The sequence below is a fragment of the Dendropsophus ebraccatus genome, chromosome 1 (genome assembly GCF_027789765.1).
Source record: "Dendropsophus ebraccatus isolate aDenEbr1 chromosome 1, aDenEbr1.pat, whole genome shotgun sequence".
NCBI classification, from domain to species: Eukaryota; Metazoa; Chordata; class Amphibia; order Anura; family Hylidae; genus Dendropsophus; species Dendropsophus ebraccatus.
The window spans coordinates 174311750-174333407 of NC_091454.1; the positions used below are offsets into that span (position 1 = coordinate 174311750).

General features: G+C 39.6%; 1 protein-coding gene across 7 annotated transcripts in view; it reads right to left on the minus strand.

Moving 5' to 3' along the window:
- The window catches only part of AGBL1 (AGBL carboxypeptidase 1), a 449865-nt gene that overhangs the window by 288896 nt on the left and 139311 nt on the right, over positions 1-21658 (minus strand). For all 7 annotated transcript variants that reach the window (XM_069956680.1, XM_069956679.1, XM_069956678.1 and 4 more), the window contains one exon: positions 21436-21589. In XM_069956680.1, the coding sequence (XP_069812781.1) occupies positions 21436-21589 (154 nt within the window). The remainder of the gene's footprint in view (positions 1-21435; positions 21590-21658) is intronic.

The window sequence follows — 21658 nt, forward strand, 5'->3', positions numbered from 1 at the left end:
ATTTCACTGCTTTGCAGTTTTATATTATACTGTGCACTTAAAGGGGGGTTTTAGTTTCTGCAAATAAGGTTTTTGCATTGTATATTGTAAAGTTATATCATTTTAGAAAATACTTAGTTTGTCAATTCATAAAGGATATCGGGATTGTTGAATTGGAATCAACATTTTTGCAAGGATCGCCTGAAAAACTGGGATACAGCCTATGCCAATGTCTGTATCCCAGTTTTCTGGGCGGTCTGTAAGGCTGTATCCACCCTGTTCACGGAGGCTGCAGACAGCGGGGATCAGAAGCCGATAGTTCAGGTTCATACGAACCCAAACTTCGGCAAATTCGATCATCTCTAGTTCCAACCACTGGGACCCATTGTGATGTCCAAAATGGGGGGCCAAGTATTTCTTATGAATTTTCTATGGAGCTGCCGATGATAGCTGAGTATAATGCTTAGCAACCTTTAGCATCTCCATAGACAATAAATGGACCAGGGGGGTGAATGCGGTACTTGCTGCTAAAGTCACAACTCGGGCCCCCTTCTTAAGGAGTCCCAGCGGTCAGACTCATTAAAGGGGTTATACAGCACTACAAAAACATGGCCACTTTCCCCCTACTGTTGTCTCTAGTTTGGGTGGGGTTTTGAAACTCAGTTCCATTGAAGTAAATAGAGCTTAATTGCAAACTGCACCTGAACTGGAGACAACAGTAGGCGGAAAAGTGGCCATGTTTTTGTAGCGCTGGATAACCCCTTTAAGACCTGACACCTTTTTGCTGTCCACAGGAAATTATTTTAATTTGTAATACCCCTTTAATCTGACAGCTCTTTCTCCCAACCACTTAAAAGTGAATGTATCTGTTGAAGTAGTGAATTTTTTCCCCCTATTTGGTTGGCGCGGGCAGTGTTTTTAAAAAATCGACTGCACCACCAGGATCTATGCACCAGCACTGACCAGGTAGTGTGTGTGGGGGGGGAAGGGGGATTCACTACTCCAACTGGTACATTCACTTTAATGTGTATTTGCTAATGAAGGTGTATGGCCATCTTAGGTGGCACTGACAGCTACTGTTGTAAGAATGACAATGCTATACTGCAGATGTGTAGAGGACATGATGTCATCCACAAGAGAATGGATGATACTGAGAATTTATATTGAGGCATAGATAATACTGAGGTAGAGAGATATATTGGTGAAGAGATAATAATAGGGGGGAGGGGATAATACTAGGAAGGAGATGATACTTGGGGAGTGAGCTCCCACTGGTGATAGCACAAGAGATAGGTGAGATACTACTGGGAAGATGATACTAGAGAGAGGTGGAAAAAGATATTTGATAGGGTTGGAGGGGATAGCTGATACTGTGGGGAAATTTTACAGTGTTGACGAGAAATAATACTAAGGGAGTGAAATGGCGGTGGGGGTAGAGGAGAGATGATGGTAGTGGAAGGAGTGTATTGAAGGTGGGGGGATAGGGGTGATACCAGGAGTTGAAATGATACCTGAGCAAGGGAGAGTTGATATCCCAAAGATAAGAAAGGAGCAGCATCTGGGGACTGTACTGTGATAATGCCTGGAAGGGAGATAAAATATTTAGGGAGGGCTAGAATGGAGATGTAGGGTGGGTGGTTTCTGGGGGGAGGAGGGAGACATGATGCATAAATAGGGTTTAAGGCTATGTTCACACATCATATAGAGACCGGCCGTTCCGTGACCCGGCCGGGTCACGAAATGGCCGGTCTCTGCACGAATCATCTTTTGATCTTTTGGCCGCAGGGTTATGATGCGGGCGCGCGCTGAGCCTCCCATAGCACACAGTGAAGCGAGCAGCCAGAGCCCCTCGCTTCACTGTGTGAACTGACAGGGTTTCCTATGGCCGCAATTCATTGAATTGCAGCCGCAGAAAACTGACATGCCAGCTCTTTGCGGCGCCGCACGGGATGATGTGTATGTGTATACACGATGTGTATACACTCTGGCCAGGATCCCATAGAAGAATAGGCATTGTTCCACCCCGCTAAAAGTACGGCCGTTGTTATTGATGGCAACAACCGCCGTACTTTTACGTAGTGTGAAGGTAAGATATTACATTTGAAGAGGGTATGTAATACCTCTGAGGTAGGAAACGATAGTTGGGTGGGGCATTTTTCCTGGGTAAAGATAGAAAGATCGATCGTCGATCGTGTGAATGTTCACATTGGCAGGTACACCCGAGATGGTGACAGGTTACCTTCAAAACGATTTGGTTATGTACTCTTTTAGGAGGTTAAGTGAGCTTTCTGGACATGTGGTATCAGAGGTCAGTTACCCACCTAAATGCCATGTTCACTGGAACCTGGCATTTAGGTGGGGAACATGGCATTGTTTTCCTAGTAACAGTTTTAGGATTTTTGCCTGTGCATAGTGGAATAGTTAGAGTTACTTATGTGATAACATAGAAGTCAGATGTTCTTATCGCCCTGGCCAAGTCACAGAAGGTTTCACTACAACTAGTGTCTGCATTTGGAAGTTGAATGCTTGTGTAACCTGACTGGAAATGTCAAATGTCATTTTCTGGCTCAGTGTAAATATTGTGCTTGTCAGATAGATCTTGCTGTTTGTCAATGTAAAGAGTCATAGTTCCTCTGATAAACTGATATGTGACCGGAATCCTCTGCAGGACAAAGATGCGCGTTCCCCTATGATCGTCTCCTCAGAGAAGACATTAGGAAGTGACAGTGATAAAATACTGATATTATTTCAGATAGTGCTTTTGTGGTGGAGCTTTTGTAGAATCCTTAGACCTCAAGCTCTCCGAGATCACAACATACATATATACAGTAAAGCCTCGGTGTCAAATCATTACCTGAACCGAAGACTTCACTGATAGTCTAACTCCAGTTTTTTATGATGTCAAGTATTTCCAAGACAGAAACTCCTCTTGAATGGTTGTTCAATATATGGTTGTTATTTTTTTTTCCCGTGATATTTTAGTCTAATTTATGTCACTTTTATCTTAGAATTTAATTAATTTTTTGTGACTTCAGGGAAGTACATTTCCTTTTTCTTTTATTTATTTATTTTGATTAATAGCACAAAAGGCCACTAACGTATATTTTTTTAATTCTCTGTCATTTCTATTTAGGGGATGTAAAATAGGAGGCATTATTTTATATTCTGTTTTAGCTATTTATTTATTTTTGTTTGTTTTATTTTATTTTGCATCCTTTTTGTATGTTTTACTGATTGTATTTTTTATTTGACATATTGTACATATTTTAAATAAAACACGTGTGTGGGGGGGGGCATTTCAACAATATAATACATTTTTATTGGAGCTGGGGTGTCTACAGAATATTATCCTCAGCAATAAGAGGAACACAAGCTATTTAAATTGTTTGCTGGGTTTATTGGTTATCTAGGTTAAGACAGCTCTCCTCTTCTGAAGCACTGTTATCTCCATGCCACTGCAGATATTTCAAGATCATTCAGAAAGGTTCTTTCAGAGTAGTTTCCTCACTGCCAAGACATATAGGGGGAATTTATCAAAAGCAGTGTTTCATATGCACAAACGTCCAGTGGATCCATTTAAAGTCATGCCCTTCTGAATAAATCCTGCACAGCTTAGACTACCTTAAAAATATCCAAAAATGAGTAATGCCACAACACCTTCCTGCCCACTTGATGGGCCCACCAGTAAAAATGATTGATTGTTGACACAGCACAGGGCTTTGCACAAACATGTGTGGCATTACACTGATCTGAACTAATTGAAGATCTTAATAAATGTAAATGTAACCCCCCCCCCTCCAAAGTGTACAAGTTCACATTAGATTCACAGAAAAAAGCTTTAACACAAAACATAGCAACTAGATAAAGAAATTAGATGTGCATTTCCAGGAAAAAATACATAGTGCTTGTAAAGAGCTATAAAACTTTAACAGCTATAAAACTTCCAGAGCACCCCTTTAAAAGAAACTTTAACTCTGAAAAGCGAAATCAGTACGTTAAGGCTGGGTTCACACTACGTATATATTTCAGTCAGTATTGTGGTCCTCATATTGCAACCAAAACCAGGAGTAGATTGAAAACACAGAAAGGATCTGTTCACACAATGTTGAAATTGAGTGGATGGCCGCCATATAACAGTAAGTAACATTTCAATATAACAGCCGTTGTTTTAAAATAACAGCAAATATTTGCCATTAAATGGCGGCCATCCACTCAATTTCAACATTGTGTGAACAGATCCTTTCTGTGTTTTTAATCCACTCCTGGTTTTGGTTGCAATATGAGGACCACAATACTGACTGAAATATATGTAGTGTGAACCCAGAGAATTTGGTACTGACCCTTAAAGAGAGACTTTGGTGCTGGTCTATTTAAGCGCAAATTTGGTACTGGCCCTTTAAGGCTATGTTCACACTATGTAAAAGTAGCCATTGGCAACAACGGCGATACTTTGTACGAGTGGACTAGCCTCATGTTCTTCTATGGGATCCCGGCCGGAGTGTATACACATATTATTCGCTCTGACCAGGATTCCTTGCAGCGCCGCAAAGAACTGACTTTTCAGTTTTCTGCGGCCGCAATTCAGTGAATAGCGGCCACAGAAAAACCTGTCAGTTCCCATAATGAAGAGAGCGGCTCCAGCCGCTTGCTTCATAGTGTGCTGTGAGGAGTTCTGATGCGGGCACGCACTGATGCGCCCGCATCAGAACACTGGATGATCTTTCCGGACGGTACTTGAGTACCGGCCGGGATGATCTTTGCAGAGACCGGCTGTTCCGTGACCCAGCCGGGTCACAGAGCGGCCAGTCCCTTACGCCATGTGAACATAGCCTAAGAGTGAATTCAGTATTGGCCCTTTAGAAATGATTGCAGTAACATCCCATTAAGTGCAAATTCAGGACCAGCCCTTTAACAGTGACATCCACAACGTCTTAATGAAAGTAAAGTAATGTGCTTGGTTACCATGACAGTCTTGTAAAAAACTGTATTTACTGTATGTGAGGCAAAATTGTAAGGCCCTAACATCTTCTATTGTCCAATAGAGGACATGTGACTGCGTGGAAGTTGTCAGGCACTGAGTGAAGGACCTGCGAGATTCTATTGGCTTCTACATGGCTTTGTACTTTTTTTGGCATTAGAAAAAAAAATCTAATAGGTCTGTGTTTTGCTCACTTTCTACAAAAATATTAAATATGAAAATAGAGCAGTGTTCAATTATTGACCAAGTTGCTGTGTCCTGTTAAGGCTCACATGTGTTTTGGTCTGTATTTGGTCAGTGTTTGTTATATTTCTATTATAGCAGCTGAACAATGTCATTTTTGTGCTGATATTGTGCAGCTATTGGGTATGATGTGTGGATGGGGTTTTGTCCACTGCCCTAACCAGTGAATTCAATAGTAACATTTCTTGGTTCACATTCTTTTGGGCTGTCCAAATGCCAAAATACTCCATGACTTTTAGTACTTTTTGGGAAAGTAAACACTGAAAAATCATGAACCAGCAAACACTATATTACAAAGTAAGTCTAATCTGAAATCTTTTCTTAAAGAGATATTCCCTTCTCAACTTGATCCATAGGATAGGGGATAGCAAGTTGATTGGTGGGGACTGACCCCATTCTCAAGAATGGGGACCCGAGTCTCCCATCAGAATAGCGACTGGGCATGCATATGCGCTGCTACTCCATTCTCTGGGACTTGCAGAGATAGTGGAGTAAAGCTGCTGACAGGTCTACTTTTACGCGAAGAATGTCTATGTAACAAGGCACCATACTACATCTGAGGTTTGCACTGCTACCACACTAACAATCATAACCAAAAATGCATACATGGTCATAATCTCCAAACTCCAAATGGATCTGACTTTAAAATTCAGGAAACGTTTATCAGGAATGTTTTGTTATGATAATAACATTTTTTACATTTGTATTATTTACAAGGTTCCCCACTTGATAGTGTGGGTAAGTGGACGGACACAACAACTACTGCTATATATAGAACATTCAGGTGCGAATATTAAAAAGAGAAAAAAATCAGACCAAAGATTAAAAAGCAATAACATTTCAGCAGCCAAATACATGTAAGCTCCCTCATACACCAGCCTGAGCTTGTCTATGCCATGAGCACATTATGCCCCTAACGCCTGGCTGTACTGATATGGACATGTTTTATAGGACCTGTTATCACCAGAATATAGCATACATTTCTAAAGCTCCACTCCTTACTATTCTCATCATTCTGCCACTGCATCTGCTTTCCGCTCCTCTTTTTATTTCTCCATCTATATATCTGATTCTTCCAAGGAAATGAAAAGCAGAGGTAATATGCTACACTTGTCTTAATCTCCCGAACCATCCAGCACATCAGGAATTGCCTGGCCGTGCTAATAGCTCACTGAGGTTTGCAGTTCAACCTGAGTGGAGAGGTGACAGAACAAGGAATAAAGATTAACTGTTTGGTTTTCCCTTCACGCTGCTCTCTCCCATCCCTCCCTCAACACAGACACAATCAATGCCAAGCGACAAGATATCTTGCATGGTCAAACTCCATTCCTCCCTCGTTTAATTCTTGACTTGTCGTTCTACTTATTATTCATGTATTTAATCTAGCAATAAAACCCAGGATAGAGATCTGTCTTACAGTCCCAGCTGCTTTGTGTTGCATGTCCTTTAACAATTCAAAATGTTAAAGTTTTATGCGGTAAAGAAGCATCAGAGGGTTTGCTGTGATTTCTCAACATGTGTGCCATGTCTTTTATTCTTATTTTTATTAGTCCATTATTTTCAATAATTTACTGTTAGATCACAAGGTTAATTGTGTGTGTACATGCTATATGCTAATATGTTTCGCTGCAGTTTCTTTGCAGTGGCAATGGAAAGCCTGCACTCATGACTGGGCTATTAAGACACTGAGATACATGATAGCTAACAGAGACAGCAAGGGTATCACTGGGACCGTCTAATACATAGAGTACAGCAAGGGGATAGACAGGCCAAAAGATCCCTAGTACAGGAATAGACCATGCAAATCATCAAAGACAACCTTATAAGTGGTGCTGAATCAACATTTCACAGAAAAATATCATACACTGAAGCGAGGACAGCAAATGCAGAGACTGTGGGGAGAAATTACCATTGTGGTACGTCTGTGGTTTGGTGTAAAATTACATCATTGGCAACTTTGTGCACAATAATTTTCAACTTTTTACAGGTTACACTTTCTACCAAATGTAGTCTGTTAAACGTCCAGTTACATCCAGTTAAGCACTCCTGGCACATTCATTAATAACAATTTTTCTTTAAAAGTCACTTATTCTGGTGTTTTAAGTGGCCCTTAAAGTGATACTGTTAACCCCCCCCCCTCTTACTCTACGTGTGATTCTCTGCACCAACCACAAACTTAGATGCTGTATATTCGATATATACCTGTATAAAACATGTCTATGTCTTCTTTCTGCACTAAAATGGCTTCCTTTCATCAGTGGACAGTGTCATCTAGGCGGGGCTTCACAGCAGTTGGGCACTGTACCCAGCAGGAAGATGGAGGACAACTGCTGTGAAGTTCCGCCTAGGTGACGCTGCCTATCGATGAAATAAAGTAAGAATAAGGGGGGTTACAGACTTTTGACATCTGTTTTAGTGCTAAGCTGTTAAACCTCTATGAACTGCCATACAAACTCTTTTGGACATACTGTATATGAAACAATGTTTTGTGAGGATACATCTATTCACGTGGAGTTTAAATGAGCATGCTAGATCTTTTTCCTTTTTTATTTGTTTGAAAAGGGACTGAATCAGATAGAGGAGCAATACTGATACTAATACTCCTCTATGGAAGCAATACATATTCATAATTCATACAAAGCTAAGCCAAAATAACACTGTGCACATAAGCTGTAAGAGGCCTTGTTACCAACTGCAGTACTGTGTGCTCAAAGCAACTCTCCGTAAAAATTGTTAGAAGCATCAGAATCAGCAGAGGAATGCACATGCTAAGGATGCAGTTTTTTTTTTTTTTTTTTTGGTGCAAAGCTGTTTTTTTTTTTAAGATTATAAAAGTGTAGCCACTAGGGAGCAAAAACAGTAGGGAAAGCAATTTCTCTAAATGATGGTCAATAAGTAAAATTTTCTGTCCAATTTAGGAAATGTTATATTAATTATTAAATTAATTCCATCATTATTTCAATGATTTCTTGGGCCCCTACTCTGTTCAGTGTGATTCATGTAACCTCTAGTATAATCTGTCATTATACTGTATCATTCTACTGCTATCATTCACCTCCAGTCTTTTAAAAGACAGCACCCCCTTTCTACAAGGACATGGCCTGAAACTTTGCTGGTTATCCTGTGACCCGTGACTGTACCATACAGAGTACTGTAAGTAGAATAGAGTTAGCATAGAGTATATAGAGTATAGAGTACAGTGCAACATGCCCATTGGCAGTAGGGCATATGTGAAAGGTCATGCTGTACAAACCTTATGGACCCCTGAAGGCGCAGAGCAGAATCTAAACTAAGTGACCGGTGCAAACCTAGACATGAAGTCTAAGCAGGGAAGAATGGCAGAAAAAACAGGATGGCCTACAACCAACCATTACTTAGGGTGTCTGAAAGCTCTGCAACCCTGGTGTCAAAGACTGTCACAGGAAGAAACCACACTATGTGAAATAAATGGTTGCGCTGTTTAGAAAAGTAAAGTTGACCTGTTTAGGTAGAAATTCATACCGGTTGGACTGCCATGTGAGTGGTTTATTTGGGAGCCCATGTTTCAAGCTTCTATGAACACCAGCCCTTCTTCTTCTCCACAAATGTTATTTTTCTTTCCAATATCCTAATTAAGTGCAAAGACAAATTGAAGGTATCCTCATCTCACCCAGCAGAAGCATTGGCCTTCAGGGAGAAATTTAACAGAAACAAAGGCAGACAAACCTAGGTCACCTCTGTCTCACAGCATTCAGATTTATTGGTCTGATGAGACACAGCAGAAAACAAGGAAATATACAACTCATCTTGGTACACATGGATAACGGATATTGCTTTTCCTCCCTAAAATTAAATTTCTCTTTATCCTCCTTAACTCTTTATTGGACTTGACAGCTTAATAGATTTGTTTTTACTTTGCCATTTTTCAGGATGTGTAATACCAATGTTACTATAAAGGGCTGTACTTGTGGCCAACATTATCCTTAAAGGGTTTGTCTGGTTTACTAAAATGTATTTTAAATACCTTATTACGGAATTCTCTATTGACCAGGTCACAAAAGAACTGCTACAAAGATCCTGCCTGGTTGACCAAGCCTGACATACATTACACTAATAGGCCATTGATTTCCGTAGTTACATAGTACAGTTGAAAAAAGACAAATGTCCATCAGGCTTAACCAGGGAAAGGAAATGCTTCATTTCAGGTGTAGTGGCACTGCAGAAAAAAAATTTAACACTTGCACAACTTGCAAACCGGGTTCGGGTTCGAGTCGACCTGAACCCGAACGTTCGGTATTTGATTAACTGGGGCTACTGAACTTCGATAAAGCTCTAAGGTTGTCTGGAAAACATGGATACAGCCAATGACTATATCCATGATTTCCACATAGCCTTAGGGCTTTATCCAACTTCAGCAGCCACCGCTAATCAAATGCCGAAAGTTCGGGTTCGGATCGACTCGAGCATGCTCGAGGTTCGCTCATCTCTATTAGCCATACATTTTCAATACCTGTTAGCCGTCAGTTATTTCTACAATACATACGAATACGGCCAGACTGCTTTGGTGTCAGCTTACCTCCACAAAGAGGTAGTCAAGAGAACCAAAGAGTCAGGTCAACATCCTCTGTCAGTACAGAGTTTGGGGGCCACCATATAACTTATACTATACTTAGCTTGAAAGATGTGTAGTAATGAGATGGTCCACAGCTTTATTGAAGTAACTTAAAGACAGCTAAGATATAATTTAACTTTTTACTCCTCTCAACACAATAGGCTTTGCACAATTTAGACTGATTTAATAAGAAAACATACATCATATAGGGAATATGTCTATGTGCCCTATTACATGGAGCGATAATCGGCCGAATCAGGCCGAATCTGTCAATTTTCGATCTGTGTAATAGAGACAACGATCAGCTGATGACAACGATCATCAGCTGAGCATTGGTTTAGGTTTGGACCTAAAATCGCCGGGCTCCAACCGCGCATCGCTATGTATAATAGCGAGGTGCAGCTGACAGCTGATGATTTTCCAAAATCCTGATTCCTTACCTCTCCCCGCTCTTGGTCTTCTCTCCTAAGCGACGCAGCTTCCTGGTCCTGGGGGCTGCCGCATATGAGCAAATCACAGGCCGTAGCAATCCTGGCCTGTGATTGAATGAGCAGCCTGTCAGCTGACAGGCCGCTTAGATGCTGCTGCCACCAGGATCAGGAAGCTGTGGTGCACAGGATAGAAGACTGGGAGCGGGCAGAGGTAAGGTATCAGATGTTTGGGCAAGGGCTGCATGGACTTTGCTAACAATGGGGCCATCTAATAGGTCCAGTAAACGAGCGCAGATTGGTGCTCATTAAATAAAATGATCGAGCCTTATGCTGCGTTTACATGGAACGATTATCGTTCGAATTTTCAAAATAACGATCGCATTTGAGCTATAATCGTTCCGTGTAAACACAGCAAACGATCAAGTGACGAGCGAGAAATCGTTCATTTTGATCTTTCAACATGTTCTCAAATCGTCGTTCATTGTTCGCTAAAAATTCGCAGATCGTTTCGTCTAAGCAGTCTTTCAAAGATTCACCCTATGTAAAAGATGGGCTTAAGCAATCTTAAAAACGATCGCAATAACGATTTTTCTTACGAATTTTCTTACGATTTTTCTAATGATTTATTTGTATAAACGCTGATCGTTATAAAAACCAAATTATTGCTTCAAAATCGTTAAATGATCGATTGGGCGAATTATTGCTCCGTGTAAAGGTAGCAATAGTCGGCTCAGGTAATAGGATTATCAATACACGGATCGATTATCGGCCGATTAGATGCTGCTGCCGCCAGGACCGGGAAGCTGCGGAGCGCAGGAAAGAAGACTGGGAGCGGGGTGAAGTGAGGTATCAGGTGTTTGGGCAAGGCCGATTATCAGGCTAATAGGTCCAGTAAACGAGCCCAGATTGGTGCTCGTTTACTAAAATGATAAAGCCGTAGTCGGCCTGTGTAATAAGACCCTAAGGGTCTACATGATGGAGATTACTGACAGTGAGTCTGTCTTGTCCCTGTTTATTTTCCTGATCAACACATGTCCCTGTGTCAAGTCTAAAGTTTTTGCAATCACAGGTAAGTTTTAATCAATACAATCCAACTAAATTTTTTTTTTGATTGGCATAAGATACTCCAGTCTTAGTAAATGTGGACAACATATCCAGTTAATCTGTGCTCTTGCACTATGTAGAGTGCGTTACAATTACATAGTGGCTTGCTGTTGGGTTTTCTCACAGCCAGTCGTTGTTAGGAACCATAAGCTGTATAGCTTCCCATTTTACTTTCAGTAGCAATGAAGAGATATGAAATCTGTACAACGCAGCTATTTCAATTCAAGGGTGTCTATTATTTTCAATAGACATCAGTGGTTCTCCATAGCAGACAGCTATGCTTGAAGCGGCTGTAGTTAATAGAGAAGGATCTCTAGCAAGAGATGTTCAATATATAAAAATAATTGTTAAGAGGATAACCAAGATACATGAAAAACCCAGTTTTTTTAAGACAGATCACTCAGAATTGAGGAAAACATAATACCCCCCCCCCCCCCAATCAGCGTGTGCCATTTCTAATACTGCTTCATTCATAGGTAACAGAGGTGACTTTGAGCTCTCTTATACATGAGGGAACAAGTGGAACCGCTAGCCTATTGGTGAGGGAATCTGAAATTGTTGCTGGCTTCAAAGAGAAAAAGATAGTAAAAAATATCTGCTATGCAATACATGGATTTAAGAGGGGTTTTGAAGCTGCACTTAGTACTTCTGGAACAGACCTGAAGAAGGTTTGTTTCTTGTAGCGACCTGCAGACAGATCGCAATGTAAAGGGAAGATGATGCAGCAGACAGCACCTCTGAGGGATAGCAAAAAAAGATCTGTTGCTTTGAGAGGCCTGCAGAAAGACCATAGTGGAAAGGGGGGGTCTGCAAACCCACATGATACTGAAAGAAGAACCATTGGTTTGGTAGACTTGCATATGGCTCCCACTGGACGATAAACTATGCCCCGTAGGCTTTTCTGTTATTGTCTGGTATAATTATTTAATGCACCATAACCATTGCTGGTACTGTTCCCTCATCATTTGCTCTATTCATTGTGTAATGATACAACATAACCATCACAGGAACCAAAAATTAAAAAAAAAAAAAAAAAAGAAAAAAAAAGTCCTTGTGTATAGCATTGAAGCCATTACATGCAAAGCTTCAATTGCTAATTAAAGTAGCTGGAGATAAACACTCATTAATCTACATCAAAATAGTATACCACGGGGGATCAGAGCTCTTCACGGGAACGTACATTATCCTAAAATAGAGGGTTGCCCTTGCCTAGTGATCTCTGAAAAAAATCTGTCCTTCTCACAATTAGAATCTCTCTGAAAGTCGGAACACATCTTGAGCTGCAAGTCACAGAGCATATTAACGTGTTATTAAGATGGCTTTGAAAGGCCTTATTATCTGAAGTCAAATCTCTTGGATCAATATTCACACAAGTGCATCCTCCTTCCAAATCAGTTAGTACAATTAGAGTGTTAAGATGCTTGTACCATGCCTCTCATCAAAAAGAGCATAAAGCAATGAAAACGCTTTGAAATGTTCTGATAAAGTGGTTACAAAATCTGAGTTGTCCTTCACTGGAAAAAAAAAAAAAAAAAGATGTCATGTTTTCCTTTGAAAAGTTGCTCAAACACAAGTTCCGGCCAGTGTAATTAACATTCAGCATTAGCTAGCATGCAGATAGAGGCACAATTATAATAACGTGAAGTCAATAATTCATAAACTATAATGCATTATTAATCAATTATTGAGGCCTGAATTACTTTTAATGAGATTAAGATGATTTGAGCACTAGGCAGTTGAATCATATTGATTTAATCAATGTGCTTAATTAAACTGTGTACATTCTCTTCAGGATCATTATTTCCAATATCCAACACAAGTGCCTCCTTTGATATTTCCCTCTCTCTCTCTCGAGTTCTTTTAGTTTTTAGTATTTTTTTTTTTTATGCAAGCGTATTTAGAAGTTGGATTGTTCATTAAACAAATTGCTAATTGAGTGCAAAAGCCACTATGGGTGAATGAGCCCATTTAATTTCTAAGCATGCGGTGACACAGGTTTATCAAACAGCAATGCTCTCACCTTGTATTTTATTATTATTGTGGCTATCAGGAGTATATCTGGTCTAGCCTGCTGTCTGAGAGAAGAGCTAGAACAGTAACGCTCTCCACTACTAAATTCATTAGCAAACACATTTACTAGGAATGTGGCGGATAATACTAAGAATATGGCCTATAATACTAAGAAAAGTGGATATACTAAGAATAGGAAGACAGTTCTAAAAATATGGAGATTTAGGAATATAGAGGAAGATCTAAGAATGTGGAAGACACTACAAAAAATGTGGATACTGATAATACAAGAGAAGATTTTAGGAACACGAGAGCTGGAACTAAGAATTTAATATAAGATATTACTAAACATGAAAGATATTCCTAAGCAAATGGAGGATGCTACAAAGAATATGTCAGATACGGCCATTTAAAAAAAAATTGACAGCCGACAGGGGCAGGGGGGAAATAATAAACAATCATTACTTACCTCTTAGTGTTTCTCACCAGCACTGGCTTGCAGATGGCGGGATCTGCTTTGGCTGCATTGTCACAACTCGGCTGATGGACTGCCTGCTTAGCCAGTCAGTTACTGGGGCAGGACACCAATGCAGTCCCTGATAGGGTGATGGGCAATCTATAAGCTGGGTCCGGAATTTCTTCCCCCGAGTCGTGGAGATGTTCAGAAATGCTTTCTGGTGCGGGTCCCAGAGCCTGTGACCCAACACTTCAGGGGCACAAGGAGAGGTAAGTCATGGTTGTTTATTATGTTCACCCCTGCCCCTGCCTGCTGTCAATTTTTTATTAAATTACTGAACTTTTCCATGGGAGCTATTACTAAGAACATGGGATAAAATACTAGGAAAATGGGAGACAGAATTTAAATATAGGAGAAACACAATATACAGTAACTCAGAAAATTTGAAATACGAAAAAAATCACAAAATAATAGGGCTACATTCACTCGTCTGCAATCTGCATCTGCAGATTACGGACCTACAGTATTTATTTCCATTTATGCCCCCACATAAATGTTACAGATCTGTGTCAAAACTATCTGTGTGGCAGAAAATGATGAGGGACCGCAATTGTGGCATACTGTAGATCACCTATCATCTATTAAAGGGTTTGTGCCACTGCAAATGGCTACAGATGCACATCTATAATTCTTGACTTGTTTACCAGGCTTAAGGGAGACAGTAATAAAACTATACATATGGATGATGTTTACTAATTTGCTAATTAGTAAAGGTTATTAATTAGTAAATTGTTATCTTTCTATGACTAGAGGAAATAAAGAAAGCATAAAACATAAAAAAGAACATCTTACAAGTTCTACCTGGGGGGGGGGCACCGTTACATAGGTATCTCCTAACCCCTGAGCTTCTTTAAATGATTAAAAATATAATAAATATTGTAGTAGAATAACAAGCATAGTTGCAGACCACTAAATAAGAATTATCAGAAAACACCAAGCAGGTGTATCAGGGCTATTCTTCTTTAAGTCTATACAACAAATATCTTTGATTAGAAAGTGACATCGTTGATGAATGTGTTGCCAAAGCCAATCATTATAAGGATATGTATCATTCATGATGTATTTACTGCTGGATCTTTTATCATCAGAACTACCCTCTCAACAAAACAAAATATATTTATTATTTATACTGTTATACTAGAGCTGATTGCTGATATAGAAAAACTTTTCCGCGTTCATTTACAAACAGCATGACTCTTGTTCTTAGTTCTTAGTTCTTAGAAACTGAATGGAGCTATCGTCCTTATATTAAGCTTGATTGATTGTTTGTCATGGCCAGTGGCAGACATATCTGCAGAAAATGTGATTTGCCATAAACAATAACTGCATTTAGCATGGTCAGCTAAATTTGACTGATCATTTGCCACTGTGCGCAAATTCATTGTGGATTTTTGTTTTATAAAAAGTACACTGATCTGCCAGGTTAGTCTAGTATGTTTTTGTCCAATTATTTGTGAGAATGATCCCATAGGACTTTGGTTAGCATGTTGAGGCCAGTGAAAGTCCTATGAGCATGGCTAGCTTAAAGTGTCCGTCATTTAACAAAACTTTGACTAACTTTGTCAGGGCCCTATTCCACCGGACGATTATTGTTCAGATTATCGTTAAATCGTTCGAATCTAAACGATAATCATTCGGTTGAAATGCAGTTAACGATTAACAACCGAACAAGAAATCATTGATCGCAGTAGATACGAATGCAATTGCGAAGAAATAGCGAAGGAAAAACTATCGCAAATACGATCATAAGTAACCATTATCGTTCCAAGTAAATGAGTGAACGTTTTCAGGTCTTTCGCAATAGAGATCGTTAATCATTAACGATTATGCAAACGATAATCGTCTGGTGGAATAGGGCCCTTGGTCTATAGAGCCCATCTCCTGCAACTGGACAGACATTGCAATGAGCTGGGGAGTGAATAGCACATTCTTAAGACCAATCGGGGTCTGAACACCCAGACCCTTACTGTTACACTATGGGATATGTCCCTGTGAAAGGTCAAATTTTTGTAAGGGTATGTTCACACTAAGAAAAACAGGTGGAATTCTGCCGTGGAATCCCGCTGCCTCGGTTTCTCTATGGAATGACTTGCGTGCCTTTGCTCCTGACGCTCACCACTCAAACAATTGACATGTAAATTCTTTTGAGCGGTGAACAACGGAAGCTGTCCCATAGAGACACTGAGGCAGGCGGGATTCCGCATCGTGGGGAGCTCCACCGCAGAATTCCGCCTCTTTTCCTCAGGGGGAACAGGCTCTTAAATGGCAAGGATATATTAAATATGATAATCCCTGGCTCAGTGAAGTCTCGTACTTGGTATCTACTGTTTTAGCGTCCTAGTCTCCAGTGTGTAGGCATTTAGTATGTTGTTGTTTAGTGTCCAAATATCTGATGTTTACTGCTCAGTGCCCCAGTCCTTGGTCTCCAGTGGTTCGATACTTTAGACCCTGTGGCCTGGAAGTTATTTACCCACCAGATTATCTCTGCAGTACCATATAAGAAAGGAAGAAGGACAGATGCTTTCTTTGTTGATCAGATGTGCCATGTTGCCTTCGTTGTGCCCCAGTCCTTATCAGCGTATAATATAACATATGTAACAATCCTGTATTTCATCTAGTTCTCAAAATGGTGAAATATATTTGTTGATAACATCACATTTGTTTCCATTTGTAATAATCAAAGGGAGCGTCTATGACTGAATTTAAATATAATTATAGAATAAAGTTCCCTCTCATTGATCAGTGAATTTTACATTTCAGGCTTTGCAGCTCAGAAAATCATTATATCAGTAATGAAAACAAATGGTCTTTAATAAACACAGCTTACCAAACACTTAATATTTCTTATTGTTTTGTTAACCCATCTTCAGCATGAAGATACCATAACTGTACAGACTGTAATAACACTGCTCCTGGCCCATGTGAAGGGCAAAATGCAAACCTGGGCTGGTTAAGTCAGGTTCTCCTCTTCTTTCCTAAAATAGGCTGCATCACACATGTAGTCTTAGGACTATGTGTATATGTTGGCATATGCATCAACTGTGTATATTGGACAAAATGGGTGCAATATACACAAAGGATTTTTCTACAGACCATAGTAGCCTATGGAAGATCCCACAATAAAATAACTATAATTACAAATTACATAAATTAGAGTTAGATGCTACAGTATGAAAACACTCCACAAACATGATGGGGGGGATTTACTAAGGAAAATGCTCCACTTATGAAGCACTATTACACGGGCTGATACATACAGTACTATAAACAAGTGCTGGTTTTCCAAAGTGACTACAAGGCTCGACTTGTGCGGGCACTAATGATCCATTAATTGTTGGGCCTTTCGCTGCCATCATTTGTGGACATTAGAGATAAGCAAGTAGTGAAATATTTGAAAGTTTGAAATTCGATTCGAGTAGACCGCGATGCTCGACTATTCGATCAAATATTGAATCCCATTAAAGTGTATGGGAAAAAAGGCTCATGACTTCATGATCTGGTTGAATTTATTTTTCCAAGTTCACCATGACACCTCAGAAAATGATGCAAACACCTCTGGAATACATCTGGGACAGCAGGGGAAGCGTGCCTGGGTGCATCTAACATGTTAAAGTCGCAGCATTACGCCACTACCACAGCCTCTCAACAATACACTCCAAACAGTCTCAGCATACAGCCGTATACCCAATATATAGATTTTTATAGAAATGCCTTCAGGCAACAGGCGTTCCAATGATTAATGATACACACAGAACGCAAAACAGTAGTACAATTTTTTTTTTTTTTTTTGGCACATTCTCAGTATACAGCTATATAACCTACTGTATACCTGAGGTTTTCACCAAGTAGCTAAACTACAGCCTATTCCTCCCAGTGAACTCCAGCTGCCTGCCTATCTGAACACACTGATGTGCTGCTAGCCAGTTTAATAGCTGTATATATCTGTGATCAATCTCTTCTATCTATAATTTAAGCCCTAACAAGGGTTTTTGGGGTCCCTCCTGCCTAAAATCACCTAACACCTGACTGCTATACATTGTCTCCCTGTCTAGCTCCAAGTAGCATCTGAACCGAATCTGAAAACCACTATTCTTGTACTTTGAATGTCACATGGTTTAGCCAGGCAATACATGTAGATGCTATTTTTCCCTTGGCTGTGTGCTCCTAGTGCCGGTCATCCCCCCAGGCCCCACACAGTTATTGGTTTAAAAAAAACGCAGGAAAGGTGGTAGAGGAATCACATTTTTACTAAATTTTTGGTTGAATACTCGATCGAAAACGAGTATTTCAAATACTGTACTATTCGATCAAATACCTACTCGATCGAGCAGTACTCGTTCATTTGTAGTGGAGATTAGCAGCATTATGGCCACTCTCACAAGTGGACAGTCCCTTGCTCTAGCCTCTGACGCTCGAGTGACATTAATTGAGCATTAGCAGAGCAGGGAGGAAAAGCAGATGCCAGTGGATCAGGTGGGAGCCAGATGAGTATAAGTTTTTATAATACAATTGCCTACCTGGAGGTGCTTCCTACCAGAGGGACACATAAACCTTGAGTCAGCCCTATAGCTTTCCCTCTTTGCCCACTGAGACAACATGTCTGTTACCAGCTTATTCCCTTTTCCCCAATGAGAAAACATACACAAGAAGTCAGCTTAACTTGTATAGGAGGAACATAAGGAATGGTTGTTAGCCAAACAACAGTTTTTTTTCAACATTTTTGAAAACGGTATGGCCGCCTTTATCCTACGAAACATTGGGGCTACCTTTATCCTACCTAATGTTGATTCCATGCGATATTAGTAAAATATATGACCACGGACTATAGAAAATATTACATTTTTATACTACTCAGAATAAAAACAAAATTTAAACAGGAAAGGCAACCACTATTCTACTGTTGTGATAGACAGAAAACCAAGCCTTCATTGTACAGCATCACCATTACTCACAAAGGCTTGTCAGAGTATGCAACAGTCCCTCAATCATAGGAACTCAATAACATCAGGAAACTTCACCTCACACTATATTTGTCTTTGCACTCTTTGCAGGCAGCATATTTGTACTGACAAGTCAGTCTCAACTGTTTTGGATGATGAGAGGCAGACCCACACTGTCTCTTAACAAAGCTTTACAAATCTGTTCCGCACATATGGGGTATATAAACACAAGCCAAACATTCACAAGTATTAAAAAAAAATGAAAAACAATAACATATACATATACATATATATATATATATATATATATATATATATATATATATATATATATATATAACCTTTGGACCTGTATATAGAAAAGATTGGATTGCATTTATGAAGCACATTTGTGATTTAATAAACAGCGTTACTGACTTTCATTGTTTCTTTTGTTTTTTTACATGGGAAAGATAAAGAGCTGTATTTACAGCTAAAATATATTTAAAACTTTTTACAGGTAAATAATCTCAGCTTTTTAGCATTACTGTTAATGTGTTTTACTGCTTTAATAGCAGGCATGATACATTACAATATGATAAGTATGCATATAAAGAATAATGGGCACTTGTGCAATCATTTTTTTATTACTATGCAACTAAAATAAAAGAGAAGCAAACACAGCAAATAGTCTAGTTACAAAATACCATACAATAATAGTTACAGCTAGCAAGCAGAATAATGTCTTTTCATGGTTAAAGACTACAATCATGAGCCCCATTCACATTTCTGAATCATGGTCAGTATATTGCAAAACTAGGAAAAAAGGTGGTTAATATCCAATACTCACTCTTGATGTCCCTCTGACGGCGTCAGTGTTTAAACCAGATTCTAGTGTCAAAAATAAAGTATAGAAAAACTTCTATATTGATTAAACAACACGTTTTAAAAAAAGGTTTCCATCACCTTATTTTTTACACTGGCTTCTAGTTTAATCACCAACACCTGCAGAGGGATAGCAATGTAAGTAGTGCATCCTAACCAGCAGTTTTTTTTACATTTACCTGATTTTAGAAATAGAGATGAGCGAATCTTTAAAAAGCTAGTGAGGTTTTTAACAGAAAATTAAAAACTGAACTGCATTAAAACGGGTAAACAATTGCAGGTGTTTAGCTGTATTAGTAAGGTTGACAAAGTTCACTCATCTATACTTACCTTCCTTTGCTTCCCCTGGTGTTCTCATCTGGTGTCTTAACCCCTAGATGACCCAGGACGTACAGTTACGTCATGGAAGTCTGTCACCAGACGACACTGGACGTAACTGTACGTCCTGGGTGTTTCTCCCAGTATGAATCAGCAGCCGAAACCTCACCATTCATGACGCGCTGCAGCGTGTCATTAACTTCTTAAGCGCCGGGGAGGTCTCTCACCTGCCTCTGTGCGGTCCGATCGGCGATCTGCTTCACTAAGCCTGCACATTATTATCCCTTAACCCCATTTTACCCCATTTTTAAATAATGGTGTAAACCATTGAATAAAAAAAGGTATAGTTAACCCCTTAACGACACAGGGCATTTATTTACGCCCTGTGGTCGCCTCGGGAAGTTCAGAGCGGGGCCGTGCGGCGACCCTGCTCTGAACCGCCACGGGCTCAGGTGTCTTTTTAAATTAATAATAAACTGTGCCCACTAATAGTCGCGGCTATTAGTGGGCACAGTTTATTATTAATTTAAAAAGAAACCTTCCCTGATAAAAGTGTGAATCACCCCCTTTTCCCATGCTATAAATAAATAAACAAACATGTTTGGTATTGCCACGTGCGTAGTCGCCTGAACTATTAGTTAATCACATTCCTGATCTCGTACAGTAAACGGCGTAAGCGGAAAATAATTCCAAAGTGCAAAATTGTGCATTTTTTGTTGCATCAAGTCCAGAAAAATTGTAATGAAAAGCGATCAAAAAGTCGTATATGCGCAATCAAGGAACCGATAAAAAGAACACATCATGCCGCAAAAAATTACACCTAACACAGCCCCATAGACCTAAGGATAAAAGCGCTATAAGCCTGGGAATAGAGCGATTTCAGGGAACATATGGTTTCAATTGAAGTCATCACATAATATAAAAGTTAAACATGTTACATATGGTTGTAATCATAACGACTTAAGAAACAGATATAACAAGTCAGTTTTACCCGAGGGCGAATGGCGTAAAAACAAATACCCCCAAATAAAAAAAAATTGTGTTTTTTTTTTACAATTTCACCACACTTTTAATTTTTAATTTTTTTTTTGCAGTGTACTTTATGAAAAAATTCTGCCTGTCATTGCAAAGTACAATTAGTGGCGCAAAAAATAAGGGCTCAAGTGGGTTTCTAGGTGAAAAAATGCAAATGCTATGGCCTTCTAAGCACCAGGAGGAAAAAAACGAAAGCGCAAAAATGCTAATTGGCTCTGTCTTTAAGGGGTTAAATAGGACCAAACCTAGATGTGACCCTACAGCCCTGTGTTACTCGCTTATATGAAGTCACTAGGTGACTATATTTCCCTTATTGTGAAGTGAGGATCTGCTAATAATATTTACTGTTTAACAAGAATGCAACATATGACAGTGTTTTAGTCACTTAAAATAAAAGACACAAAATAATTTTAGCTGTCACTTACGTATCTCCTCCCTCTGACTCTGAGAGTCTGATTTTGGCATGGCGGTTATAGTGACGATTGGACAAGGATTTCCTCCCAATGTGTGGCACAATGTCTGTTGCTTGAAATATACTCTTTCAGGGTTGCACCTTTGCTTCAAAATCTGTAAGTGGGACTATAGAGAAAAAAACTTTTTAGTACAGAAATGTCATGAAAACATCAACACAGACAAATGGACATATAG